The 22688-nt window shown below is 35.9% G+C and overlaps 1 protein-coding gene across 2 annotated transcripts; it reads left to right on the top strand.

Annotated features, from left to right (window-relative positions):
- The first annotated feature begins 284 nt into the window (after nucleotides 1–284).
- Nucleotides 285–21655, top strand: b4galt1l (DP-Gal:betaGlcNAc beta 1,4- galactosyltransferase, polypeptide 1, like). Of its 2 annotated transcripts, XM_082177600.1 has the most exons (8): nucleotides 285–1260; nucleotides 3251–3486; nucleotides 7757–7797; nucleotides 7918–8005; nucleotides 9939–10126; nucleotides 17043–17165; nucleotides 19536–19640; nucleotides 19826–21655. In XM_082177600.1, exons 1-8 carry the CDS (start codon nucleotides 972–974, stop codon nucleotides 19953–19955), a joined length of 1200 nt encoding a protein of 399 aa, XP_082033726.1. In that variant the 5' UTR covers nucleotides 285–971; the 3' UTR covers nucleotides 19956–21655. The 2 variants fall into 2 exon arrangements, with proteins under 2 accessions (XP_082033726.1, XP_082033727.1); XM_082177601.1 differs by lacking the exons at nucleotides 7757–7797; nucleotides 7918–8005 and having other exon boundaries at nucleotides 289–1260.
- Nucleotides 21656–22688: the final 1033 nt, after the last annotated feature.

The raw sequence follows: 22688 nt of genomic DNA, 5'->3' as shown, positions 1-22688 counted from the left end.
AATTGTAAAGGGTCTATACCTAATCCATCATGAACATTGCTCTGTCTCATATTATACATAATGTTTAATCAATTATTGAATTACTGTATTAACATTAGTGACGCTTAAAATTGAATCGCTCAGGGCATGCTTTTATTTTGAAGCTGAAGTTTTTCCCGCTGTAGCTGGCTTCATTTGATGACGCAACTAGCTCTTTCGCTGATCTACAAGTCATAATCAACGACAAATCCGCCAGCAGAGTCTCTACAGATCAAACTGAGATGAGCGCATATCAACCGATCTAAAAGCTCTACGCGACGCGTTACTTCACGGACTGACTTGGAATCTGTCCGGAAACTTTTCGCCATCTCCCTTGCGATATCATTACCGCGGATTGCTCTGGCACGGAGATTTACCATGTAAAACATTGTGGATCTGGAGATTTTGTGGGTTTTTTAAGAAGATGCCGTCGGCTGACGTTTAACTTTTATCTGGAGTTGTAACGTTACTTCTGTCTTCGTGACCGTCAAGTCGAGTGACTCCTATACACTTTATAACGGACTTATTATTATTTTATTTTTTTGCGTTCATACACGTTTAAACGTCAACCATGATCGGGACTGAAGTTCAAGTTTCGGTTTTGTAGTAGTTTTACTTGTCATTTGACGTGACGTTTTAATTCAAGGAAATAAGCCAAATGTAGTGGGTCGCGTGTTAGTAGCTGAGAACTGAGCTAAGCTGTTGAATTATTTAAGATTGGGTGGAGACGTTTGTATAAATAAGTATTATACTACATTGTATTTTATTTTTTAATAATTAAAACAGTATGTGATAGGGGGTTTAACTTGGAACTTAGTATATATAATGATATGTTCCTCAAAAATCCCAGGAAGTGGGAAATATATAGGAAGTGCGTTAGATTGTAAATAGCTTTTTTTTTTCTCCTTTTCTTTTTAAAATATATATTCAAAAGCATATCCAGGATTTCTACAATGCCGGATGCAGTTGTGAATTTCAGTCTTTTGCAAAGGACTTGCTCTTTGGTGGTTGTGCTGTGTTTCCTTCACATCTCTGTTACTCTCATATATTATATGAGAAATTCAGATTCAAGTCAAGCCTTCGTACAAAATCAGCAAACCCCACAGTTCCACAGGAAACTGACCGAACAGAAAGTCACTACCGAGGAGATCAGACCGAACAGTGTGCCTCTGCCTTCTGTTACTAATATCACAGAAACTGAGAGAAAGCTGGAAACATGCCCTGATAATCCACCTCGCTTGGGTGAGTTGCTGTTTCAAAGATCTATATATAAAAATATAAAAATACACACACACACACACACACACATATGTGATCATTGTCATCAGTTTTTATTGAGGATATATATCCTAAATAAACAATATCATATAATATATTCCAAAATATTTATATATATATATATTGGAATATATTATATGCTATTGTTTATTTAGGATATATATCCTCAATAAAAACTGATGACAATGATTTTCAGTATCATTACTCCAGTCTTCAGTGTCACATGATCCTTCAGAACTCATTCTTATATGCTGATTCACTGCTTAAAAAATATTTCTCATCAATTTTGAATCAGTTTTTGTTGCTTAATATTTTTCTGGAAACCATGATTCCACTACATTTGAAAGTTATACACTAGCATTCAAAATGTCAGATTAAAAAACTAAAACAAAACAAAACAAAGATAGTTTTATTCACAAGGATGCTATAAAATGAACAAAAATGTCTATTCATAATGTTACAAAATGAAATTATCATTATATATGAACGTATATTATGTTACTAATGAAAATAAACGCTGTTCTATTGAACTTTCTATTCGTCAATTAATCCTCAAGCATAAGGGCCTTCTTTCAAACATAAAAAAAAATCTTAATGATTCCAAACTTTTGTATACAGAAAGTTTAATGCCATTTCTAACTATTTTAATGCACATTTAATTATTGATAAGTTAAAAATAGATGTAATACTAGTTGATGTTAGCATGAATTAATATAGCTGGTGTTAAACAGTCTTCTATTGTTTTTTTGTTTTGTTTAGTTTAGTTGGGTGAGTCTTCAAGACATTTGAAAATTAAGCCTATTTAAAGGAACATTCATTGTTTTTGTATCATGAGGCTGTTTTCATGACCAATACATGTGTAAAGCAGGCTTAATTTTCATTGTATTTTGGGTTTAAATACACAAGGCATGTTCTGGACAGGTTTCTCATTCTGTGCTTTTGGCTGGTTTAGATTTTTTATTTTTATAAAATAGTTATTTTCTCTCTCTCTCTCTCTCTCTCTCTCTCTCTCTCTCTCTCTCTCTCTCTCTCTCTCTCTTTAACCAGAATCCACATACAATTGTGCTTGTCTATTATTAATCAACACATTTTAGTATTTCTGAGAAACTTGTTTGTTATAAATGATGTGACCTGTCACTTTGTCTTCCCTCAATCCAGATTCCAAAAACAAAAGCATGTTTTTACAGCTGTTGAGTCTCTGGATGTTAACATTTACCCCTCTGTGTTTATTGACAATACAGCAATTTCTTGTCTCTTGCATAAGTGTCACTTGGTAGTTTTCACATTATCTACTGATGCTGATGAATCGGCTTCCATGAGGCCCAGTGTCGTAATGGAAAAATTGGCCGAAAAGCATTGTGTCTGTTATTTTGTCCTGGCTGGCTATCTTTCTCTTTTGTCAGACAACATTGACACTGCTGCTGCTTGTAGCAACAGTAGTATGATAATGTAATGTGATACCACCATAGTGCAATGAGTAAGAGGGAGTTCTCTAAGGTGACATGGTTTACTTTAAGACACAATAGTGCTTGGTTGGTTTGTAATGGTTGAAGTCATCCAGTCCCAATATTGTTGTTAAAGGGATAGTTCACTCAAAAATGAAAATTCTGTCATTATTTACTCACCCTCATGTTGTTCCATGTTGATTATTTCTTCTGTTGAACACAAAAGAAGATATTTTGAATTTGAAGAATGTTGGTAACAAGACAGTTCACGATAGCCAATCATCGTAGGGAAAAAAATACAATGGAAGTCAATGGCTACCATCAACTGTCTGGTTACCAACATTCTTCAAAATATCTTCTTTTATGTTCAACAGAACAAGGTTTGGAACAACTTGAGGGTGAATAAATGATGACAGAATTTAAATTTTTTGGTAAACTCTCCCTTTAAGAAAATGAAATTTATTTAGTCTCCATAATAAAGCATGTAATTTGTGTCTCGGTTCTTCTAGTGGGTCCACTCCGGGTTGAGTTCTCTGACCCGGTCACCCTAGACCTCATTAGGTCAGAGAACTCTGTGTTGCAGCCCGGCGGGCGGTTTAAACCCACAGACTGCATCGCCCAGCAGAAGGTGGCAATGATCATCCCTTTCAGGAACCGCGACGAGCACCTGAAGTACTGGCTGTATTATCTGCACCCCATCCTACAGCGTCAGCAACTGGACTACGGCGTCTACGTCATCAATCAGGTTTGTCTTTCAACCAGTGCAATAAAATCTTTGACCTGTTAGCTCCTACAAATGCTTTATCTGCAAGCACACAAGGGTTCAAAGGCCTGTGGTACAGTCTGATGTTATCATTGAGTCAGAGGTTAAATACCGGTGCTCGTTTGTAGAAATAAACTGAGAAAAAAAAAAAAAGACTGCTGTAGGATTTCCTTTGAAACTTTCACTTAGAAATTGCCTGCACATTTCACAAATACTGACGAAGAAACGGCAAGTAATACATTGAATAAATGTAAGATTTTGAAGAAGAACAACTAAAATAGTATTTTCTTTTAAAACATACTAGTGTAGGTTTTTACGTCTGATCGGATGCAAGTGTGTGATGTGGCTACACCCATTGCTTTTTAAAGAAGATGCATAACATTCAAGAGCTTTGTTTGTAAATGTCATTTGATTGGAAATGATGGCTTAGATAAAGCAAGGCAAACATCAACAGCCGCTTGACTTTATTTAAATCCTCTTGTCACTTTGAAAGTAAACCACATCTTGAACCATAAGACCTGCTGTTGAACACGCCAACACTTTGCTCCGTTTGTTACCAGTAATGATGAGTTCCTCATAAAGCTCTGTTTAACATCACTCACTCCTTTAAATTACATTGTCTACTCCCTTTTGTAAATTCTGGAATGTAAACTCTTTGTTACACAGGCGTGCCGGGGCATGAAGTTTGGCATGTGTTTTGCTAAGTGAGCTCTTTTCTCAAAGTCCTCATTTGTCTCTCATTGGCCAGTTCGAGAAATGTAGCTCAGAGTATTATGTTGTAAAAACGATTTTAACAGCAAGACCCCGCTGTGCGCTTTTGTGTGTTGATTTTGTAGATTTGACATTTTTGCATAGGCAAGTCTTGACCACAGCAAAAAAAAAACTAATATCCAGCTGAACACTTGTTTGTAAAAACAAAAAGACATTCTGTTATTTTCTTTACATTTTGTAAATTAGATATTTCAATGTAAATTTTTAGCAAAACCATGTTTGAGGTTGATGAATGATAGGCGATTCTCTGCCTGACATAATTACCACATGGACCAGCCGTGTTAATGATCTTTGTTGCAGATTGTTTGACTTTGCCAATTCCTCTTTTTTTTATGAGAAACTGAGTAATAAAAAATGTGGTCGACCAAGCCTCTTCTCGTCGACTAACGTTTGGTCGACTTTTAGGGGGCAGCCCTACTTTTGATATCCTTACATTGAGGGAGGCATGCCATGTACACTTACATTTAGTATTTTAGCAGAGGATTTTATCCAAAGCAACTTAAAAATGAGGAACATCAACATCGGAAGCCATTTTTGCAATACACAGTGCCAAACTTTATGTGAAAGAGTAGAACAGAAGCTCCCAATATTCAGATTAGTGAATATTTATTGGATGGTGTTTTTTTATTTTATTTTTTATGGACTCAATCATTTACATTTGATCACCATAATCTTAAATATCTGGTTGCGTCCTTGAGTTCGGGAATTCTTTAGAAAGCACAGCTAAACCAAGGTAAATTTTACACAGTAGTTCCCCCAACTGTGGTAGAGACCGCTGCTGTTTGAGGTTGAGCGTCCTTTAAAAAAAAAAAAAGAAGTTGAACTGCCTTTTGTCATCATCTCAGTAAATGCCCATGACATTACAGACTGGAACGAGGTGAGACCGAGTGCTTCGGTTCTTGTCTCCTTTATTTGGGACTCACAGAGAACAGATGTCTTCATTGAATCCATTTCAAACAGCCAGCTTTGTTCCATGGGAATGTTCCAAGTAAATGAAAAGAGTAATGTGTGTCTTCTGTGCGGGTTTCACTAAAAGCATCCTAATGTGCTCGCCAAGAAGGTCTTGGACCTGTCTGCGGTCTTCTCTGAGTGTTTTCTCAAGTGTTATGTGATTGTTCTTTCTAATTATTCTCTTGCTCTGTTTGCCACCCCTTTTCTTTTCTCTGCACCTTGCATTTCTTTTTCACCCTTCTATACTACATTCCTTCCCTTGTTCCTCTTCAAACCAAAACCCTTTTATGCACGTCAGAGGCCCTTGCACTCGGGGAAAAGGTGAGACGTCTGCTTGCTCTTTCTCTGGCCAAACACACTACGCTTCACTGGCTGCGTCTGACGAATGGTAATGTTGGATTCTTGATTATCTGTTTTCTCTTTGTCGTTTTCATTTCATCTTTGTTTTCACTCTTTTAATTTCCTCATTTGCCGTGGATGCCAGTTCTGTGCCAAAAATAGCTATGTTTTGTATTGCGAAAGAGTAATTTGATCACATTATCTCATTCTTTTGGAAGACTGGTGACTTTTTAAAATTTGGCTTTTTATTTGTTTTCTTCTTCATCCGTTTATTTACTGATGAAAAGTAATATTCATCCAAAAATTAGCTAGTTTTTCTGTCGGAACATAAAACCAAATTATTGAATGAAAAAGAACGAGTAATTAAGTACGGAATTTTTCTTTTAATTGTTTAGCCTGTGTTTATTTTCTTTGCTGTAAAGCAGGCCCTGCTGACCTGTCCTGTTTGTCCTGTCTCTCCTATCCATCTATTCTATATGAACAATGAAACTCTTCTTCACTTTCAGTTCTTTGTGTTCTGGTTCCTCAAGAGTCTTAATCCTTCTTTTTTAAGTCTACTATTTTTTTTTTTGGGGGGGGGAAATCCCTAAAATGTGAATGAATCCTCCAGTGACGCATTACGAGCGGACAATCAGATCTGGGTGTTGACATATGAGAACACTACATTATGTTGACTGAAAAGATGGCCGTAGAATAGGACAATCTGGTTCTTTAAAGCGGAGTCTCGCTCTGAATGCACAGGCCACATCTTCTAAATCAATCATGGATGTCTTCTGCTCCACTAGAACAAGCACACCTCAGTTCGTTCAGGGCAGCTCGTTTGAGTTTCCTGTGTGTTATAAAAGAGAAGATGGCTACTCTCTGTTGGGTGCACAGGAGGTTAACAGATAGCTCTGCACCCCTGAGGCTCCACCGTCATTAAATTTCATTCCACGAGCTCAAGTGCTGCCTTGATGCTCTTCAGATGAAGAAAAGGTGGACTCTAGACAGGGATCGCATCCATTAATCATGAGGAGAAGGCCCAAAGCCAGTGAAAAGTCACCTTCAGGATGTTCTTTACAAAAATGTATCATGGTAACCATAGTTTGTAAAAATTTATATTTATAATTAATATAATCTTCTACAACCACAGTTCTTAGAAGTTTTCAAAATCTTTGTCTTTTTGTTTATTTTATTTTATTTATTTATTTTAAATCGCAGCAGTGGCAAATACCACATTAGTTTTATTGTGGTGACAATAACTATGATTAGCCTACATGGGAATAGGAATTATGTGAAATTCATGTAATCTTCCACACAAAGGCTAAAAAAGTAGTTTTAATCTAATAAAACGTTTTACCCAGTAGAACTAATCGTTTTATTTTGTTATATAGCAATATAACATACCAATATTACTGTAAAACTTTACTGTAAATTTACTGGTAGCTTCTAACAGTATTATAATGTATTTTCTTAAAACAGTATCATACTGTATCTTTGACTAAATATCTGTAAATATACAGCAGTTTTCTGTTTTCAGCCAGTTTAATTCGTAATACGGTATCATACTAATACTAGGCATTGATTTATGGGATTGATTTTCTTTATTTTAAGTTTCTAGGACAAGAAAATACATTTTAACTTTTCTCCTAATGCGATAAGTGTTTTATGTCTACTATTCTAAATTTGAATAACATGTTGTATAAACTAAAAGCATAGAAATGTATGTTTGAAGTGCTGCTGTTTATTAGGAGGGGTGTGGCACTAGGGGCATCCAACATAAATTTTGCCTAGGGCCTAAATGTCTAAAACCGGCCCTGACTCCGACACTAGGGCTATTAAGAATCGAGGAATCAACTTTTTTGGAGTCGACTTCTCATCACTAATTTTGCGCCAGCATAATCAAAACATTTGTGCCTGTGTCGAGGATAAGTGGAAAGTGGAGCGTGAGAAGAAGGATAAACAGTTGTTCATCTGTGTATATGGTAAGTCAATCTTTTCTGGAGCTTTTCGACCTCGTGTCTACTTTTTCATGATTGGTTTGACCTTGGAACGTATTTTTATTTTATTTTACGCATTTTATTTGCACTTTTGTTTAGTCCTGGGCATACGGTTTACTCTGTTCTCAACGCTTTCATGGAATAACATTGATTTTTAACGGCAAAAATTAACATGCATTATTCTTACAACATGCCTTTTTTTGTCATTTCAGGCTGAATCATCTGATGCTGAATCATCTGATCCAGTGTTAACGTAAGTGGTGTGCTTAATTTCACAATTAACGTCACCAGATCTATGTGTATATATATATATATATATGTGTGTATGTATGTATATGTTTTTTCAATTTTTCTTTGTTTTTTTGCCTTTTAGGCACTTTGACATCAACCCTGAACATGGGTCAAGAACCAAGAATGGGACAGTGACTGCCAAGACTGGCAACATTGTGCAAAAAAGAGCAGTATTGTTCATTGATAACTAACTGCACTTTAAATGTTTTTAAATATTGACATTTCAGCTTATGTGTTCATAAAAGGCACTTTTCCCTTAAAAAAAATAAAGGTTTTAAAACTCAGAGTATGCTGTTTTCCATTTCCTTTCCCACAACAAATAACATAACAAAAGTATGACATTTTTATTTATTGAATGACAAATGTAATACAAGTACAGTTTGTAAACCATGAATTACAGTATTCTCCTGTATAAATGCAATTAATTGCTGTAGACAATGTAATACTGTAAAATACATATTACAGCAGGATACTGTATTTGGTAATAACAGTACTATACTTTAAATGCTTACAGTTGTAGTCCTGTAAAGAATACAGTAAGTGGCTGGCAACCCAGCTGCCACTATTTTACTGTAAATTTACATGGTTTTACAGTACTTATGTTATGTTGTTTAATAATGGAATTTTAAATCATTAATGTTGCACTTTATTTTAAAACAGCATGTACTTAATTTACTGTAGAAAAGAGAGATTTTTTTTAAAACTACTTTTAAATAATGAATAACTTTCAAAACCTGCATAAGTATACTATAAATAATTTTCCCAGAAATATCGGCTTAGTCAGACAAGTACAGATCAAATAACAAAAAACAACAACGACATTGCACCACTGGAAAGTTAACTTAGAGAAAGAAATGTACGCTTGAAAAGCTTGTGTTTGCCAGTAGTTTAATTTATGTCTCCTGCCACCTTAACCATACCAAGCAAATAAGTACTGATTTTATCAGTTTAAACAGACACACCTGCTTTAGCAAAGAGTGCTTTATAAACATTGTATGACGTTTCTTCCACCACTCTCTCAAATGTGATTTCATTTGCATTAAATTAGGGATGCACGAATACCACTTTTTCGAGTCCGATACTCCCATTTTTGGTACTCGTCGATACCGATACCGAAAACCGATACCTGTATTTTCACTGCATTTCTAATTTTTAAATGTTTAGAAGATAAACCAAAAGAATATAAATCATATTAGTTGGCTTAATTTGTTCATCAAATATATATTTCCTTTCTTTATTCTTTATTCCAATTTTGATATCATACTACAAAAACTACCAGCCTAATTAATGTGAATTTACAAAATACAAATAAGCAGTCAGTAATAAAATAAGAACAAATAATCAAATTACACATGTATAGCACAAATAGCACAAGTAAATACACTAGAACAAAGAAAGGCTACATATGAAATAAACAAGTGTGTTTAGAGTTTTTCGTGTAGATCTAACAGGTACAGAAATGTGAAAGTAATCAAATGTGAAAAAACATTGCATATTCTTTACTGTAAAAATTAAATATAGATGGATCTTTTTGTAAAGTTGAAAAGGGTAGCCTATTTAGTCAAGAGCAGTGAGTAATTTATTTGTCCATTGTTTGATTAACATTAAAACACAGCAGCAGGTTTATTAAACTTCTGCTCCTTTAAGACCGAACGCATGGACCTCATTTGAATATACTGTCTACGTTCACATGAGATAAAACCGACTTTGTTTCCTGGGATACTCGCCAAGACGGCCGTTTTTACATAAACTTGTCTGAATTCGTCCGTACACGCTCAAGACGTGAAAGACAATTCAAGTCAGTATTCATGGCTGTCTATCAAGACGTTGTTTTTCTTGACCTGCAAACGTCCTGTAATAATGTAGGGAACCACCCATTTTACATAAATCAGGTAACAGTTCATGATTTACTTAGATATACGATTTAGTTTGAATCCAAATAACACGTGCTGAGTGAACGATCACCAATGGTATTGGAGCATTTTTATGAGTACGAGTACATGAGATCAGTATCGGGCCCGATACTGGTATCGGTGCATCCCTACTTTAAATATGAATTTTGCAGCTTGGCCTCATCCTCTCTTTGTATCCTTGTATCATCAGGCGGGCGAGGAGACGTTCAATCGCGCCAAGCTCCTCAACATTGGATATGCGGAGGCTCTGAAGGAGTATGACTATGATTGTTTTGTCTTCAGCGACGTTGACCTCATTCCAATGGATGACCGCAACTTCTACAAGTGCTATAATCAACCCAGGCATCTGTCTGTGTCTATGGACAAGTTTGGCTTCAGGTATTTCTGTTTTTTGTTGACTGTTGTCTTATGCCATGGCTTAATGGTTTATTTTCAGCCCCCAGAATGTTATTTGGATTACAAATGCACATGCTAATTTAAAAGTAACATGGTTTTTAGGGCATAGTACCAAGGTATTCTTTGAATTACATTGCAGTATCATGTCGGCTTTGGTGTACATATTTGCATGGCAGGGACTGGGACAGTATTTACATGTTGAGCGCAAAATGCAGAGCAGGATATGTCCCAAACTGGTCAAAATGAGAAAGAAGTTTGTAAAAACTGAGCAGTTTAGTCCAAATTTTCTGAAGAGACTCGATCACTTTATATGATGAACAGATATAATTTAGGCTTTTATTCACATTTAAACATTGATCAGCGAGAGTGTGTATTAATTTTTGGTCAAGATATTGTATTGATAATTAGTGATGCACCGAAATGAAAATTCTGGGCCGAAACCGAAACTGAAAATTTAGGCTGCACTTGGCCGAAAACCGAAACTGAAGCCGAAAATGGCTTCTTTTAAAAACGATATATTTAAATTGCTTGAAAATGGATCTGAAATGAAAAATCACAATATAATAATCAAACTTTTATTAACAGTTACATAACAAAACATAAAATATTTTTAATTATAAATATAAATAATAATACCAAATAATATTATTCTTCAAGTTTTATGTTCCATCAAATAATATAGTTTTTAAAAAGTTGTGCAAAAAAAATCCACAATTTAGGAGATTTTTGCAGAACAAATGTTACATATTGCAACTTTGGTGTCCTCTCGTATAGGGCTGTCACTTTTGTGAAAAAATCCTGTTCGATTTTTGAGACATAAGTGTTCATTGAATCGTTCATTCAACGCCAAATATAGGCAAATCCACGGACAACTAAACAGGCATTAGGACGAACGTAAAGAGGGTGCTTGAGACGCGCACAAGTCAGCAATGTGGACTGCCATAACATCAGTGAAAAACATTACTGAAGGCTACATATTATGCACTATATTATGCAGAAATAGGCTATGTGTTTGTGCAGTTGCTGTGTGACGCGCGTTCGCTGCGGGCGTATCGTGACGAGCTGGACGCGCTCCGAGATAAGGCTGTTAAAATCAATTCCCTATTTTCGTTTTCGAAACTTGTTGGTTGGTCCGATCGATTGTGCAATAAGTGACAGCCCTCTGACATGCTTAATCTTTGATAGGCAGTCGCGTGATAACAGCTCGACCGTGAGTGAAACCTAAGCGCTTGCGCACGGATGGGAGGGGCGGGTGACATTCATTTTCGGTTTACGTTTTTGGCTGTTTTTTTTATTTCGGCCCGAAACCGATAATGCCATTTTCGTCGGCCGAAATTTCGGTGCACCCCTATTGATAATGCAAGAGTCAAGCACTCTGTAAAGTTTACTGCAGCACATCCCAACTTTCAATGAATTAAAGGTCGTGAGCGGGAATGTCTCTCCCTGATCTAGCTTGTGCTATCTTGAATGATGACTGGACCTTTGTTTTACTGGCACTTCTCGTGATTATTGCCTTCTTAAAATGAATCACGGAGCGAACTTGTCAATCCATCTTGATGGATGACGTAGAGGAAACTCTGACCAATAAGAGGACAGTTTTACTCGCATGTGACTTGCATACATTTTTTTGGTATTCTTTGAAATGTTGCCTTGTGAAAGTGAACCGAACCAAGAAGAAAATGCTACGTTGTAACAAATTAAGTCCCTGTTTTGGAACAAAGCAAAGGGTCTACAGGTCTCAAAGCGCACTTAAGGCTGATTTATATTATATCTCTGCATGGAACCTACGCCATAGGCTGTGTGTAGCATGTGTAGCCCATGGCGTAGCCTGACGTGCATCTCTCCAAAAATGTAACAACGCGTCAATTCTACGCGGACCGCAAGCGCTGTGATTGGTCTGCTAGAACCCCTCCCTCAGGTAAAAAAAATATCTGCTATAGCGTCGCATTTCCTCATACACATTTCCGCTTGCGACATAACTAGTGAAAACAAAACCGATGCCAAGCTTCACCAATTGTCAAAATAATCATATATCTTTTGGTTTGCATTCAGCAAGTTTCAAATATAAAGAAAATAATCTGGTTAGATTTGTTTAAATACTACAATTTTTTTCGTTTTTAATATACTAGTTTTTAATATAAAAAATAATAAGACGTGGTAATTTTTATATATAATATTTTTTTTTAATATATTTAATTTAGTTTAAACTGGTTAAATTACTATTTTGGAAAGAAATGATTTCTTATATTCTGCAAGGATGCATTAAATTGACAGTGATTAAAGTGACAGTAAAAACATTTATAATGTGACGATATGTTTTACATTTTATGAACTATTTCAAATAAATGCTGTTCTTTTGAACGTTCTACTCATCAAAGAATTCTGGAAAAAATCTATATCACAGTTTCCACAAAAATAGCAGAAAACTCTTTTCATCATTGATAATAATGAGAAAAGTTTTTTTGAGCAGCAAATCGGCATATTAGAATGATTTCTGAAGGATCATGTGACGCTGAAGACTGGCTTCAGCTTTGATCATAGAAATAAATTACATTTTAAAATATATTCGACTAGAAAACAATTATTTTTAATAGTAATACCATTTTACAATATTAATATTTATCTTTACTATATTTTTGGTCAAATAATGCAGCCTTGGTGAACATAAGAGACTTCAGAAACATTTTAAAAAGTCTTACTGATCCCAAACATTTGAACAGTTGTGGATAGACAGTCACAGTGATATGAAACAACTCAACTGATATAAGATCTTCTAAATACCATTGTATATGATTATAGTAATCATTCATTACCATGGAATATATCAAACAGCATCTTTTTGTACTTTTTGTAAGTCCAAGATATCTGTAGTCTTAAATGTAGATGTTCAGTAGTCAAAACAATCAATTTTTTATCATCATATATTTTTATATTTTGTATTATAATTTCGGTCTATCACCACTGTGACCTTAAAATTATATTCTGGGTTAAATTACTGTAAATGTTTTTTTATTTTATTTTATATATTTACTGAGGGACTAGTCAACTTTATTTTCGTTGGTAGTCCACAGCAGGCAACAGATGCTGTTGATTTAACCTGGTCATATTTAATCCAGAATATCCTTTAACCCCCATTTATTCTAGCAGGATTTGACCTGTAATAAATGAGTCACTTTAGATAAAACCGTCAGATAAATGATAAAGTAGCAGCGTTTGGTTTGGACATTTCTAGCGACGTCACACATGATTCAGATTAGAGCCCATTGGGAGCAGTATAAAGTGAAACTGTAGCTCATTGGAGCAGCTTGTACCAGTGACCTCCAGCACAAGCTTTGTGTAATATGAGTATGATGTATGTGAAGGCGTGTGTGCGTTCACGTGTGTCCTTTTGTCCGTAATGAGGAAGTATATGATAAAGGTTAGGTTTTAAACTTTCACACACTGAAACAATTGGGTAGCTCTTTTGTAACCGATGCCAGTCCTTTATAAGGCCTTTACAGCGTTCACCACTGTTAGCATGGGCCGCAGAAGCAGGGCAGCTTTCTTCTCACACAGAACTTCAAAAGCATCTGGATGTAATTTGTAATTTTCAGGAGTTATCGTGCGGAAGAACGTCAGACAAGAGTGGGCCAGGACCTGGTGTAGGATAGTGTTTACTCATTTATTTCAAACAGAGACACCTTTATGTAGAGCCAATCTTGTATGCAAAACAGCAACCAAATCATAATGAAGGCCATTTATGATATTGGATCGACATTTGGCCCAAAAAAATGTATGTTTTTGCATACTTTCCTCCATAATTGTCTTGTTTAACTTTGAATGTATTTAAATGCACTCCCCCCCCCCCCCCCCCCCCCCCCCCCCCCCCTCTCTATGCATCATGTGTGTTTTACTTTGAATACATGTTCATTTTACCTGGTTGTAATTTTGCCGTTTCTAAAGGGATAGTTGACCAAAAATAAAGTTCTGTCATCATTTACTCGTCCTTATTTCTAGACCCATTTCGATGCAGCTGGGGACAGTGAATGTCGATTCCAAAAAACAAAACAATGCAAAAACAAAGTTTCATAAACTGGCTTGCGCTGTATAGGGATGCACCGATATGAAAATTGAGGTTTACTAGGGGTGGAACGGTACACAGAAGTCACGGTTCGGTTCATACCTCGGTTCAGACATCACGGTTCGGTACGAGTTCGGTACAATGGAGGGAAAAGCAAAACAAAAATGCAGAAGGCTTGTGCATGTCTCAGGCTCTACCACCAAAGGAAAATAAATGTCTTAAGCCTTGTATTTTTTAAATAAGTTTTATTAATAAAGTAAAGGCATAGAACCAGTTTATTTGTAGTGCACTGACAATGGTTTTATATAATTAGTTTATTAATTAAATTAATAAAATTACAAAAAGACCTTGAGATATGTTTGGTAATTGTACCTGAATGAATTGAAAATGAATTTGCTACATTTCAGATTAATATATTTGTTTTCCTTAAAATTTTAATTAACAGTAACTTAAAAACTTTGCAGTTTGAATGATGTCCTGTATAAACAAAATTACGGAATATGTTTTTATGTTTCCACTGTTCGATCGCGCCTGCGCCTCACACACACAAATATAAGTAAACACGTTGCGACTTTTCGATCGCGCCCGCGCCCCCCCCCCCCCTCTCTCTCTCTCTCTCTCTCTCTCTCTCACACACACACACTCACTCACACACACACACACACACACACACACAACATATTCCAGCATTGCAATCTTTACATCGCAGCCTGCTTCAGAGCTAAGGCGGGGCTACAGATTAGGTGTCCCTAAAGACAGCGTATCTAACAGTAGTTCTGCATTACATTAATTAATTTGCACGCGAGTTTTATTTATTTTTATACAGTGTATTCTCTGTGTAAATTTATGCACCGAACCGTGACGCCCGTACCGTTTCGGTTCAATACGAATACATGTACCGTTACACCCCTAGCCGATACATATACCGATAATTCTTTATATTTGAAAGCCGATAACCAATATATTGGCCGATAAATCTCAATCCAAATTTGTATATAATTTTTGAGAGCCTTATTACAAAAACAAGTCTCACCATTAAATCCATGTCCCAAGCACACAGTGTTCTCATTATAATTTGATGTAGCTTATATGACAGACAGCACATGTTGCACTTAACTGTATTTTCCTTTTTGAAGTGATTCAAGCAATTCAAAACCTTCACAACGAACAGAGCATATCTGAATTGTCTCAGCTGAAATAATCCATTATTTATAGGCTGTAATATATATTTCTTGTCGGGCCAATAGCGATAACGTTAAAAATGAACATAAATTGGCCGATACCGATATGGTGGGCGATTTATCATGCATCTCTAGTGCTGTATTCCAAGTCAATAGCTAATAGCTTGGGCACATCAGTTGTTGTTGTTGTTGTTTTATTCCAGTGAATTTCGACTTTAGATCGAAATCTAAGAAATAGATTATGCATAGATTGTTATATAGCTCGCAAATCATGCAGGCTACTTTTATGATTCTTTTTTCATGCGGGTTTGAAAGTCACAAGATTAATAAAGTAATGTTCTTATTTGAAAATTCCTTTAAAGCTGCTTATATTGCACATATTTCTGTTTGATATTCCATTTTATCATAGCCAGTGTTTGCTGATGCTCTTCTTTAGTATTTTGCAAAAGAATATGTGATTTGATATAGTGATTTACAGTAGGTATTACCAGCAAAGCTGTACATGAATCCATTCTGGTGTTATTAGTTTCGTAGATGTACGAAACTAATCTCTATTCTCAGCTATTCTCAGTTGAAGCTTCAAGTGGTTGTCTTGTGGTGACAATCAGGTTTGCTAAAATTTTTGGAAAGCAGTGTGGGTGTGTGTGTGGTCGAAGGTGTGGGTGATCTACTGCTGTGTCCATGTCACGTAATTATAGGATAACAATTTCATTCAAATTCAGAGACAAGTCAGACTCAAAAATTGTTTGTTTCTAGGTTAACGGCAACACCAAAATGGATGAATATGTAGATTAGCTGTTGTTACTTGTAAATTGTTTTTATTTCAATGTTAAGATTATATATTCTCTCACTGAAGTATTAGGAAATTTCAGTCCTTAAAGTCAACATTTCAGTAGTCAATATAATTATTCTACTTATGCTCAGATTTAAAGTATTTATTTGAATAGAAATGTCTCTTTTTGAGTGCGATCTCTATAAAATAATACAAAATAAATCCTGATTAAAATATAATGTATTAAAATTAGTTTTTTACACTCTTAGCCTTTTAGCCTCTTTTTGGACTTTTGCAACAAGTCCCTTTTTAAAAGTTAAAATATTAGATACATTTTGTTGTATTATGTATGTAACACAAGATACTGCTTAAACCGAAAATATAATGTCAACTACTCTTTTGATAAAAAAATAAATAAAAATTGATGAATAATTACATTTTATTTCTTGAAATATCAGGGAATTTCAAAAGTGTAATTTCCAGAGCTCTATTCAGATATAATAATAGATAATACATCTCTGGTGCCTTTAGTTTGGTCAAAAGTATCTCACACCATCCGTGTAAACTGCAGTCCATGTTTCTTGACGCAAAACTATTGCTATGGTTATCATCACTATGTCGACCATCCCGCGTGGGGGTTATCAGGAGTGACACCTCCTGATAATTTACAAGAGCAACTGGCTTACAGCAAAACACTGAGGCAGCAGTTGCTTTCGGGCTCAAGTTCGGCCCCCTGCCAGTTCTCATTACTGCACTGTCATTTCCCTTCAGAGAAACACCAAGCTGCGTGCTGCACTTCTTCTGCACCTGCCACACAACTGCCACACAACACGCAAATGTTCCTCATAGTTTCTATCTCTCTCTCTCTCTGTCCGTCTCCAACAGGTTGCCATACACGCAGTACTTTGGTGGCGTGTCATCACTGAGCAAAGAACAGTTTCTGAAGATCAACGGCTTCCCAAACAACTACTGGGGCTGGGGAGGGGAGGACGACGACATATTTAACAGGTTTGAGAACCCTTCTAAAGGACTATTTCACCCAATTATGACAGTTCTGTCTTTTTTTTTACTCACATCTCATCCTGTTCCAAACCCATTTGCTGAGTTTTTAGAGAATCTTCACAGATTTAAGTGATGTGATGTGTAGCCAAGTATGTTGTCTTTATACCATACAACAACAGTTTATGGTGACCATGGCCTGTCACACAAAAAAACAAACAAAAAAACATACAAGCACTGTAAAAGCCCCATAAAAGTAGGTCATTTGACTTGTATTTGGAAGTCATACGATAGTTTTACGCAATGAACAGACCAAAATTTAAGTGATCTTTTCACTTGTTTGGATGTAAGCAACATCAAACATCATTGTTAATCAAAAAAATTTAAAATGTGAAACGTCTTTGCTTGCGTTGGCGTACACCCACGTTCAAATGCGTATGGATGAAAGTGAATGGAGTGTGAAGTTTAGTGTGAACGCCCCTTTCTATTAAAAAACACACTTTAATGTTTTTGTCCTAGAGCCGAGCTCATGTCTGCCTTCTAGTGCGATTTAACCAAGGAAACCTCTGATCCAGCAAAAAACGGAAGCGTACGTTCAGCTGAATGTTCCATTCTGAGCCTCACACATCCTGTGGCTGTGCTGTAAGCATGGCATTGCACAATCAAAAAGCTCAAGCATGTGATACAGAGCACATACTACAATTCAAACGTTTGGGGTTTGGTTTGGTTTTTATAGAAATCAATACTTTTTTTCAGCAGTGATGCATTCAATTGATTTAAAGTGACCGTAAAGACTTTCACATTGTTGAAAAAAAAAAAAATATATATATTTCAAATAAATGCTGCCCTTTTTCAACTTTCTATAAAGAATCCTGGAAAATATTTATAATGGTTGCCACAAAAAATATTAAGCAGAACACCTGTTTTGAACATTGATGAAATATTAAGAAATATTTCTTGAGGATCATGTGACACTTATGACTGGAGTAATGATGCTGAAAATTCAGCTTTGCCATCACAAGAATAAATTACATTTTAAAATATATTAAAATGGAAAGCTAAAATATAAATGTATTTTTAAACAAATGCAGCCTTTTGTGAGCCAAAGAGACTACTTTTTTTAATAGGTTACACTTTATTTTTTAAGGTGTCCTTCTATATTTAAGGATGGAGTAATATTGATTTACAATATGTACTTACTATAGGGTTAGGGTTAAGATTAGGGTTTGTTTGAGGGTTAGTTGCATGTAATTATGCATAATTTACTGTCACTACTATGGTAAATACATGTAACAAGTAAATAAAAGTAAAATAAAGTGTTACCCATTTTTTTTTTTTTATCTTATTACCGACGCCAAACATTTAAATACTAGTGTAACTGAAATGTGGTTCTTTTCCTGGTTCTAATAGTTATGCCACAAGCAGGAAGGGGCAGATAAACTCCCTTATCATCGGCTTATCAGGGTGCAGACGGAAGACAAAACCTGTTTAATGTCTTATATTTGCACGTCACAAGAATACTTTCCCACAGCTATCTTATCATTTTTGAGGGCCTTTCGACGCTGTTATTCAAAGGATAGTGGAGAGTTACACTGGATTAGATGAACTTCCCCCTCATGACCACCTGCATTTGTCAGCTGCTCAGCTACAGCCTTGAATGTTCAGGAAATGTTCAACAAAATACTTGCAGAGCAGGAAACAGCTTTTATGCAAATGCAAAGTACTAAGTGATAGTCCAGTCTGAACTAATCTCTCACCTTAAAAAAGTAAACTTTAAACAAATATTGAAATATGGTACTTAATGTTTGTTTTTTCCCACTGTTTGTGCTACAGACATAAGTTGTGTGGTTTGTTGAGGAAGCAAGTTCAGCTCGTATCTACATGAATGAGTAAATAAATATCAGTATCTTTGAAACTGTTTGCCATGGTTAGTGATAGTCCACCCAAAACAAAAAAATGCTTGTGTTTTTGTCCATACAATGAAGATATTTTGAAGAATTCCAGAAACCGAACAGTTGATGGACCTCTTTGCCTTCCATAGTATATAAAAAAAAATAAAAAAAAATATGGAAGTCAATGGGTTTCATTACCTGTTTGGTTTCTGATATTCTTTAAAATATTTTCTTTTGTGTTCAACAGATGAAAAAAATTCACACAGGTTTGGAAAAACTTGAGGGTGACTAAATGATGACTACATTTTCAATTTTGGGTGAACTATCCCTTTAAGCAACGAGAACGGTTTGGCCCGACAGTGGAAAAGTGGCTAATCTCTCTGAACTGTTATAACATGAACTAGATAATTATGGATGTTTATTCTGTACACATGCATTCAAGAGTGTTTAATTAAATTAATTAAAAAAGCACTGCATGTTTTCACAGGGTTACCTCCAGAGGGATGACTATATCAAGGCCCGATGCACTCATTGGGAGATGTAGAATGATTCGTCATGAGCGAGACAAACAAAACGACCCCAATCCACAGAGGTACCTAAACATATTACAGCTTTCTGACAACGTTCTGTAAAACCTTAAGCGCTTTGAAATGCATTGCAACAATACATTGTCAGTTGAGTGACTGCTTTGTTAAATGGTTAAATAGAGGCCACTTAAACAACTACTTAATGCCCTCCTGCACTGTGGAATGTTAATCATGTCATTTCCTGTTACAGGTTTGACCGAATAGCTCACACAAGGGAAACTATGGCTATAGACGGGATCAATTCACTAACATACACAGTTGTTCAGATTGAGAAAGACCAGCTATACACCAAAATCACAGTGGATGTGGGAAAACCATAACTCCGGCGTAGAGACCAACTCAAAACTGAGTGAAACCGCAGCGCTGGCTGTCAAAACCAAATGTGCCTTGATTTATATCAAATCAACTGGACAATTTTCAAAGTGGATTATATATTTTTAAAAAGACGTGTAAGAATTTTCTGTTTTGCCATCTTTGCACATGCGATGGTGAACACAGGGGGGTCCGGACTCCTTTTGCCCAGTGTATCAGAACTGTTCGGCTGCTAAAGGAGACACACAAGGGTTTGATGTTGCCCTCGAGAGGCGACGGGCCATCCTTGTTCTGTCTCAGATACTTCTGCTGAGGAAAAAGACTATATTTTGAGCCATTTGATGGAAGCAGCATATTAAATTGATCTGAATTGAAAATGTCCTTGAGGTAGGACAACGAATGTGAGTTGCTGTGTATGGGATTATTTAGTTTGCGTGTTTTGAAAGTGAATATTTAAAGGATAGTCAGCAAGCTAAGCAATGCAAAAAAAATCTGGGATAACCAATCAAGGGCTGTGGATATTTTATAATCATATATACCAGCAAACCGTCACATATTTTGTTTACTTTTATTACGAATTGCATCTTTATTTGTATTTTACAGAGCCTTTAAAATGACTTCTCTCTTTGTTAGGGATGAGATGTCTGAATGTATTGGCCCGAATTGTTGGACCATTATCATGTTTGCTGGAGCACCAAAGTGGCAGCCTTGCATCTTAAAAGAGATTAGATTTCCTCCCTTCTGTTTGGTGCATTATCTTTGCTGTATTTGGATTTTTGGTTGCAATTCTATCAAATCAAATCCAGCACTATCAGGTCAACCTTTCAGTTTTGTTTTGTTCCGTTTCGTTGTTTTTAGTCCTTTTTATTGCATTGTGATTTTCTCAGATCTATGCTGGTTATTAAGGGCACAAGAATATTCAAGCTCTCTACTGTAATGAAAACATGAAGCCATTGAGACCTTTGCTGAACTGACCTGTTGATACTTGTATTATTATTATTATTTTTCTCTCTCTTATATGTGCTGGTCTGCTCTTAAATTCTTCTTTAAATCAAAGAAAATGGCGTTTTTGTTTTAAAACCTGTCATTGTGGAAACCAAAAATGCCTTTCAACTCTTGCCAGGGGATGAAATGCAGAAGGAGCAAATGAATGTATGTCGGCTGTTTTCTCAAGTGCTTTTCAAGATGGCGACTAACGGCCCATACAAAATGTACAGAATGTGTAAGTTGCACAGCCAAAAGATTTTCCTCCATGCCGAGCTCCCCGAAAGACCTATAGTTTTTCTTTCCAGCTTAAAAACTCTCCCATGCCTTATAAAAACTCCTTTGCACCAGGAAAGAAAACTACCTCTCCACTCGGCACAGCACTTGCAAGCAGGAGGGATTAGCGGCTAATGCTGTCTCTCAAACCAAATGCTTTGGCACAAAAATCTTTGGCTTTTTTCCCTGCTTTGGTCAGTTAAAGTGAGGTTTGAATCTGTTTAGACAATGGTCTTTGTTTAAGGGCCAGCACATAATTAACTAAGTTTTCTTTTTCTTTTTTAAATGTATTGTTTGACTTTTTTTTTCTTCTGTTTTTCCAACACAAATTTTCTGTTTTCCATGTTGTATGCCTATATATGTTCCTCTTACTTAAGTGTAATGCAGTGAACAATTAACTTAATTTTGGAATTATGGAAATTAAATAATTAAATGGTGTTTGATTTAACTCTGCTTGTGACTTTACTGTGGTGTGAAGTCAAATAAAAGACAGTGACGCGACTCGTTCGGCAAGAGGAAGTCAACATAGCCTTTTCAGTAGAAGAGAGCCGATAGGCAATTACAACTTTCCATGCACACAAAACGGTTAACTCTTGCCTAACCACCTTTGTGATCTGGCCTCCGATCTAATGTTTTATTCCTCTTGTTAGTAACATAAAAGTGATGAATGGATGGATAAATATATCTTTAAAATAAACATTTTCATAATTTTCCTCTCTGAATCAGATGACGCATTAGATTGCCATGTATTATTTTTAACTGTCATCAGGAAGTCCTCAAACAATAGGTCATGCTTTGCTTTTCTCAGGGTGGGGTGGATGAGAACATGAGTCAATGCCAATGAGAATAGTTAATGTTCAGTTTTTATTAGGCAAAGCATATCCATGGGCTTCTGCTTCTGCTTGCATGATGCAACACTACGCACTATACATACGTTTTTGCACATAGCATAGTCTATTTTAACTACTCTAACAGTGAATCTGAAGTTAAAAGCCACCCCTTGCCATTAGGATGTTTAATTCTAGGTTGTTCTAGCTAAAAGATGATCACAGGTGTGCAACGTACAATTCCACATGAAATCCCCAACTGCTCTGGCAGGTTGTGTGTCTTAACTATCCAAGACAAATTACCTGGGGGATTCTTGAGGACTCAAGAGGGAATTAGAACACCGTTTGTACAAAGTCAGTCCTCGCCCTGAGAGAGAAACCTGTTTCCTGGTGGACAAACAGGCCAGAGACTCTAAGGTCACTTCAGTGAACAGAAACCAGCAAGACAAGATTAATGGTCCATGTTTTTAACAACCTCAGTGTGGCCTTCTGGTGACCTGTTGAGAACATATGTGGCTCATATTTCACCCTAAAATCAAAAGAATTTTAATATAAAAATGACAATGATAATGACAATTAAGCACATTTCAAAATTCACAAAAAAGCACAAAAGTCTAATTACGTTTATGCTGATAAATAAATACGAAAAATTGC

This window comes from Leuciscus leuciscus (genome assembly GCF_965113295.1).
Source record: "Leuciscus leuciscus genome assembly, chromosome: 8".
NCBI lineage: Eukaryota > Metazoa > Chordata > Actinopteri > Cypriniformes > Leuciscidae > Leuciscus > Leuciscus leuciscus.
The sequence above is the reverse complement of the archived record's forward strand: the minus strand, read 5'-3'. Positions and strand labels throughout refer to the sequence as shown.

Bases quoted from the DNA above. Each gene is read 5' to 3' on its own strand.
- b4galt1l (XM_082177600.1), top strand. From the start codon at position 972: ATGCCGGATGCAGTTGTGAATTTCAGTCTTTTGCAAAGGACTTGCTCT. The intron at 1,261-3,250 runs GTGAGTTGCTGT...CGGTTCTTCTAG, and splicing joins TGATAATCCACCTCGCTTGG to TGGGTCCACTCCGGGTTGAG. The intron at 10,127-17,042 runs GTATTTCTGTTT...CGTCTCCAACAG, and splicing joins ATGGACAAGTTTGGCTTCAG to GTTGCCATACACGCAGTACT.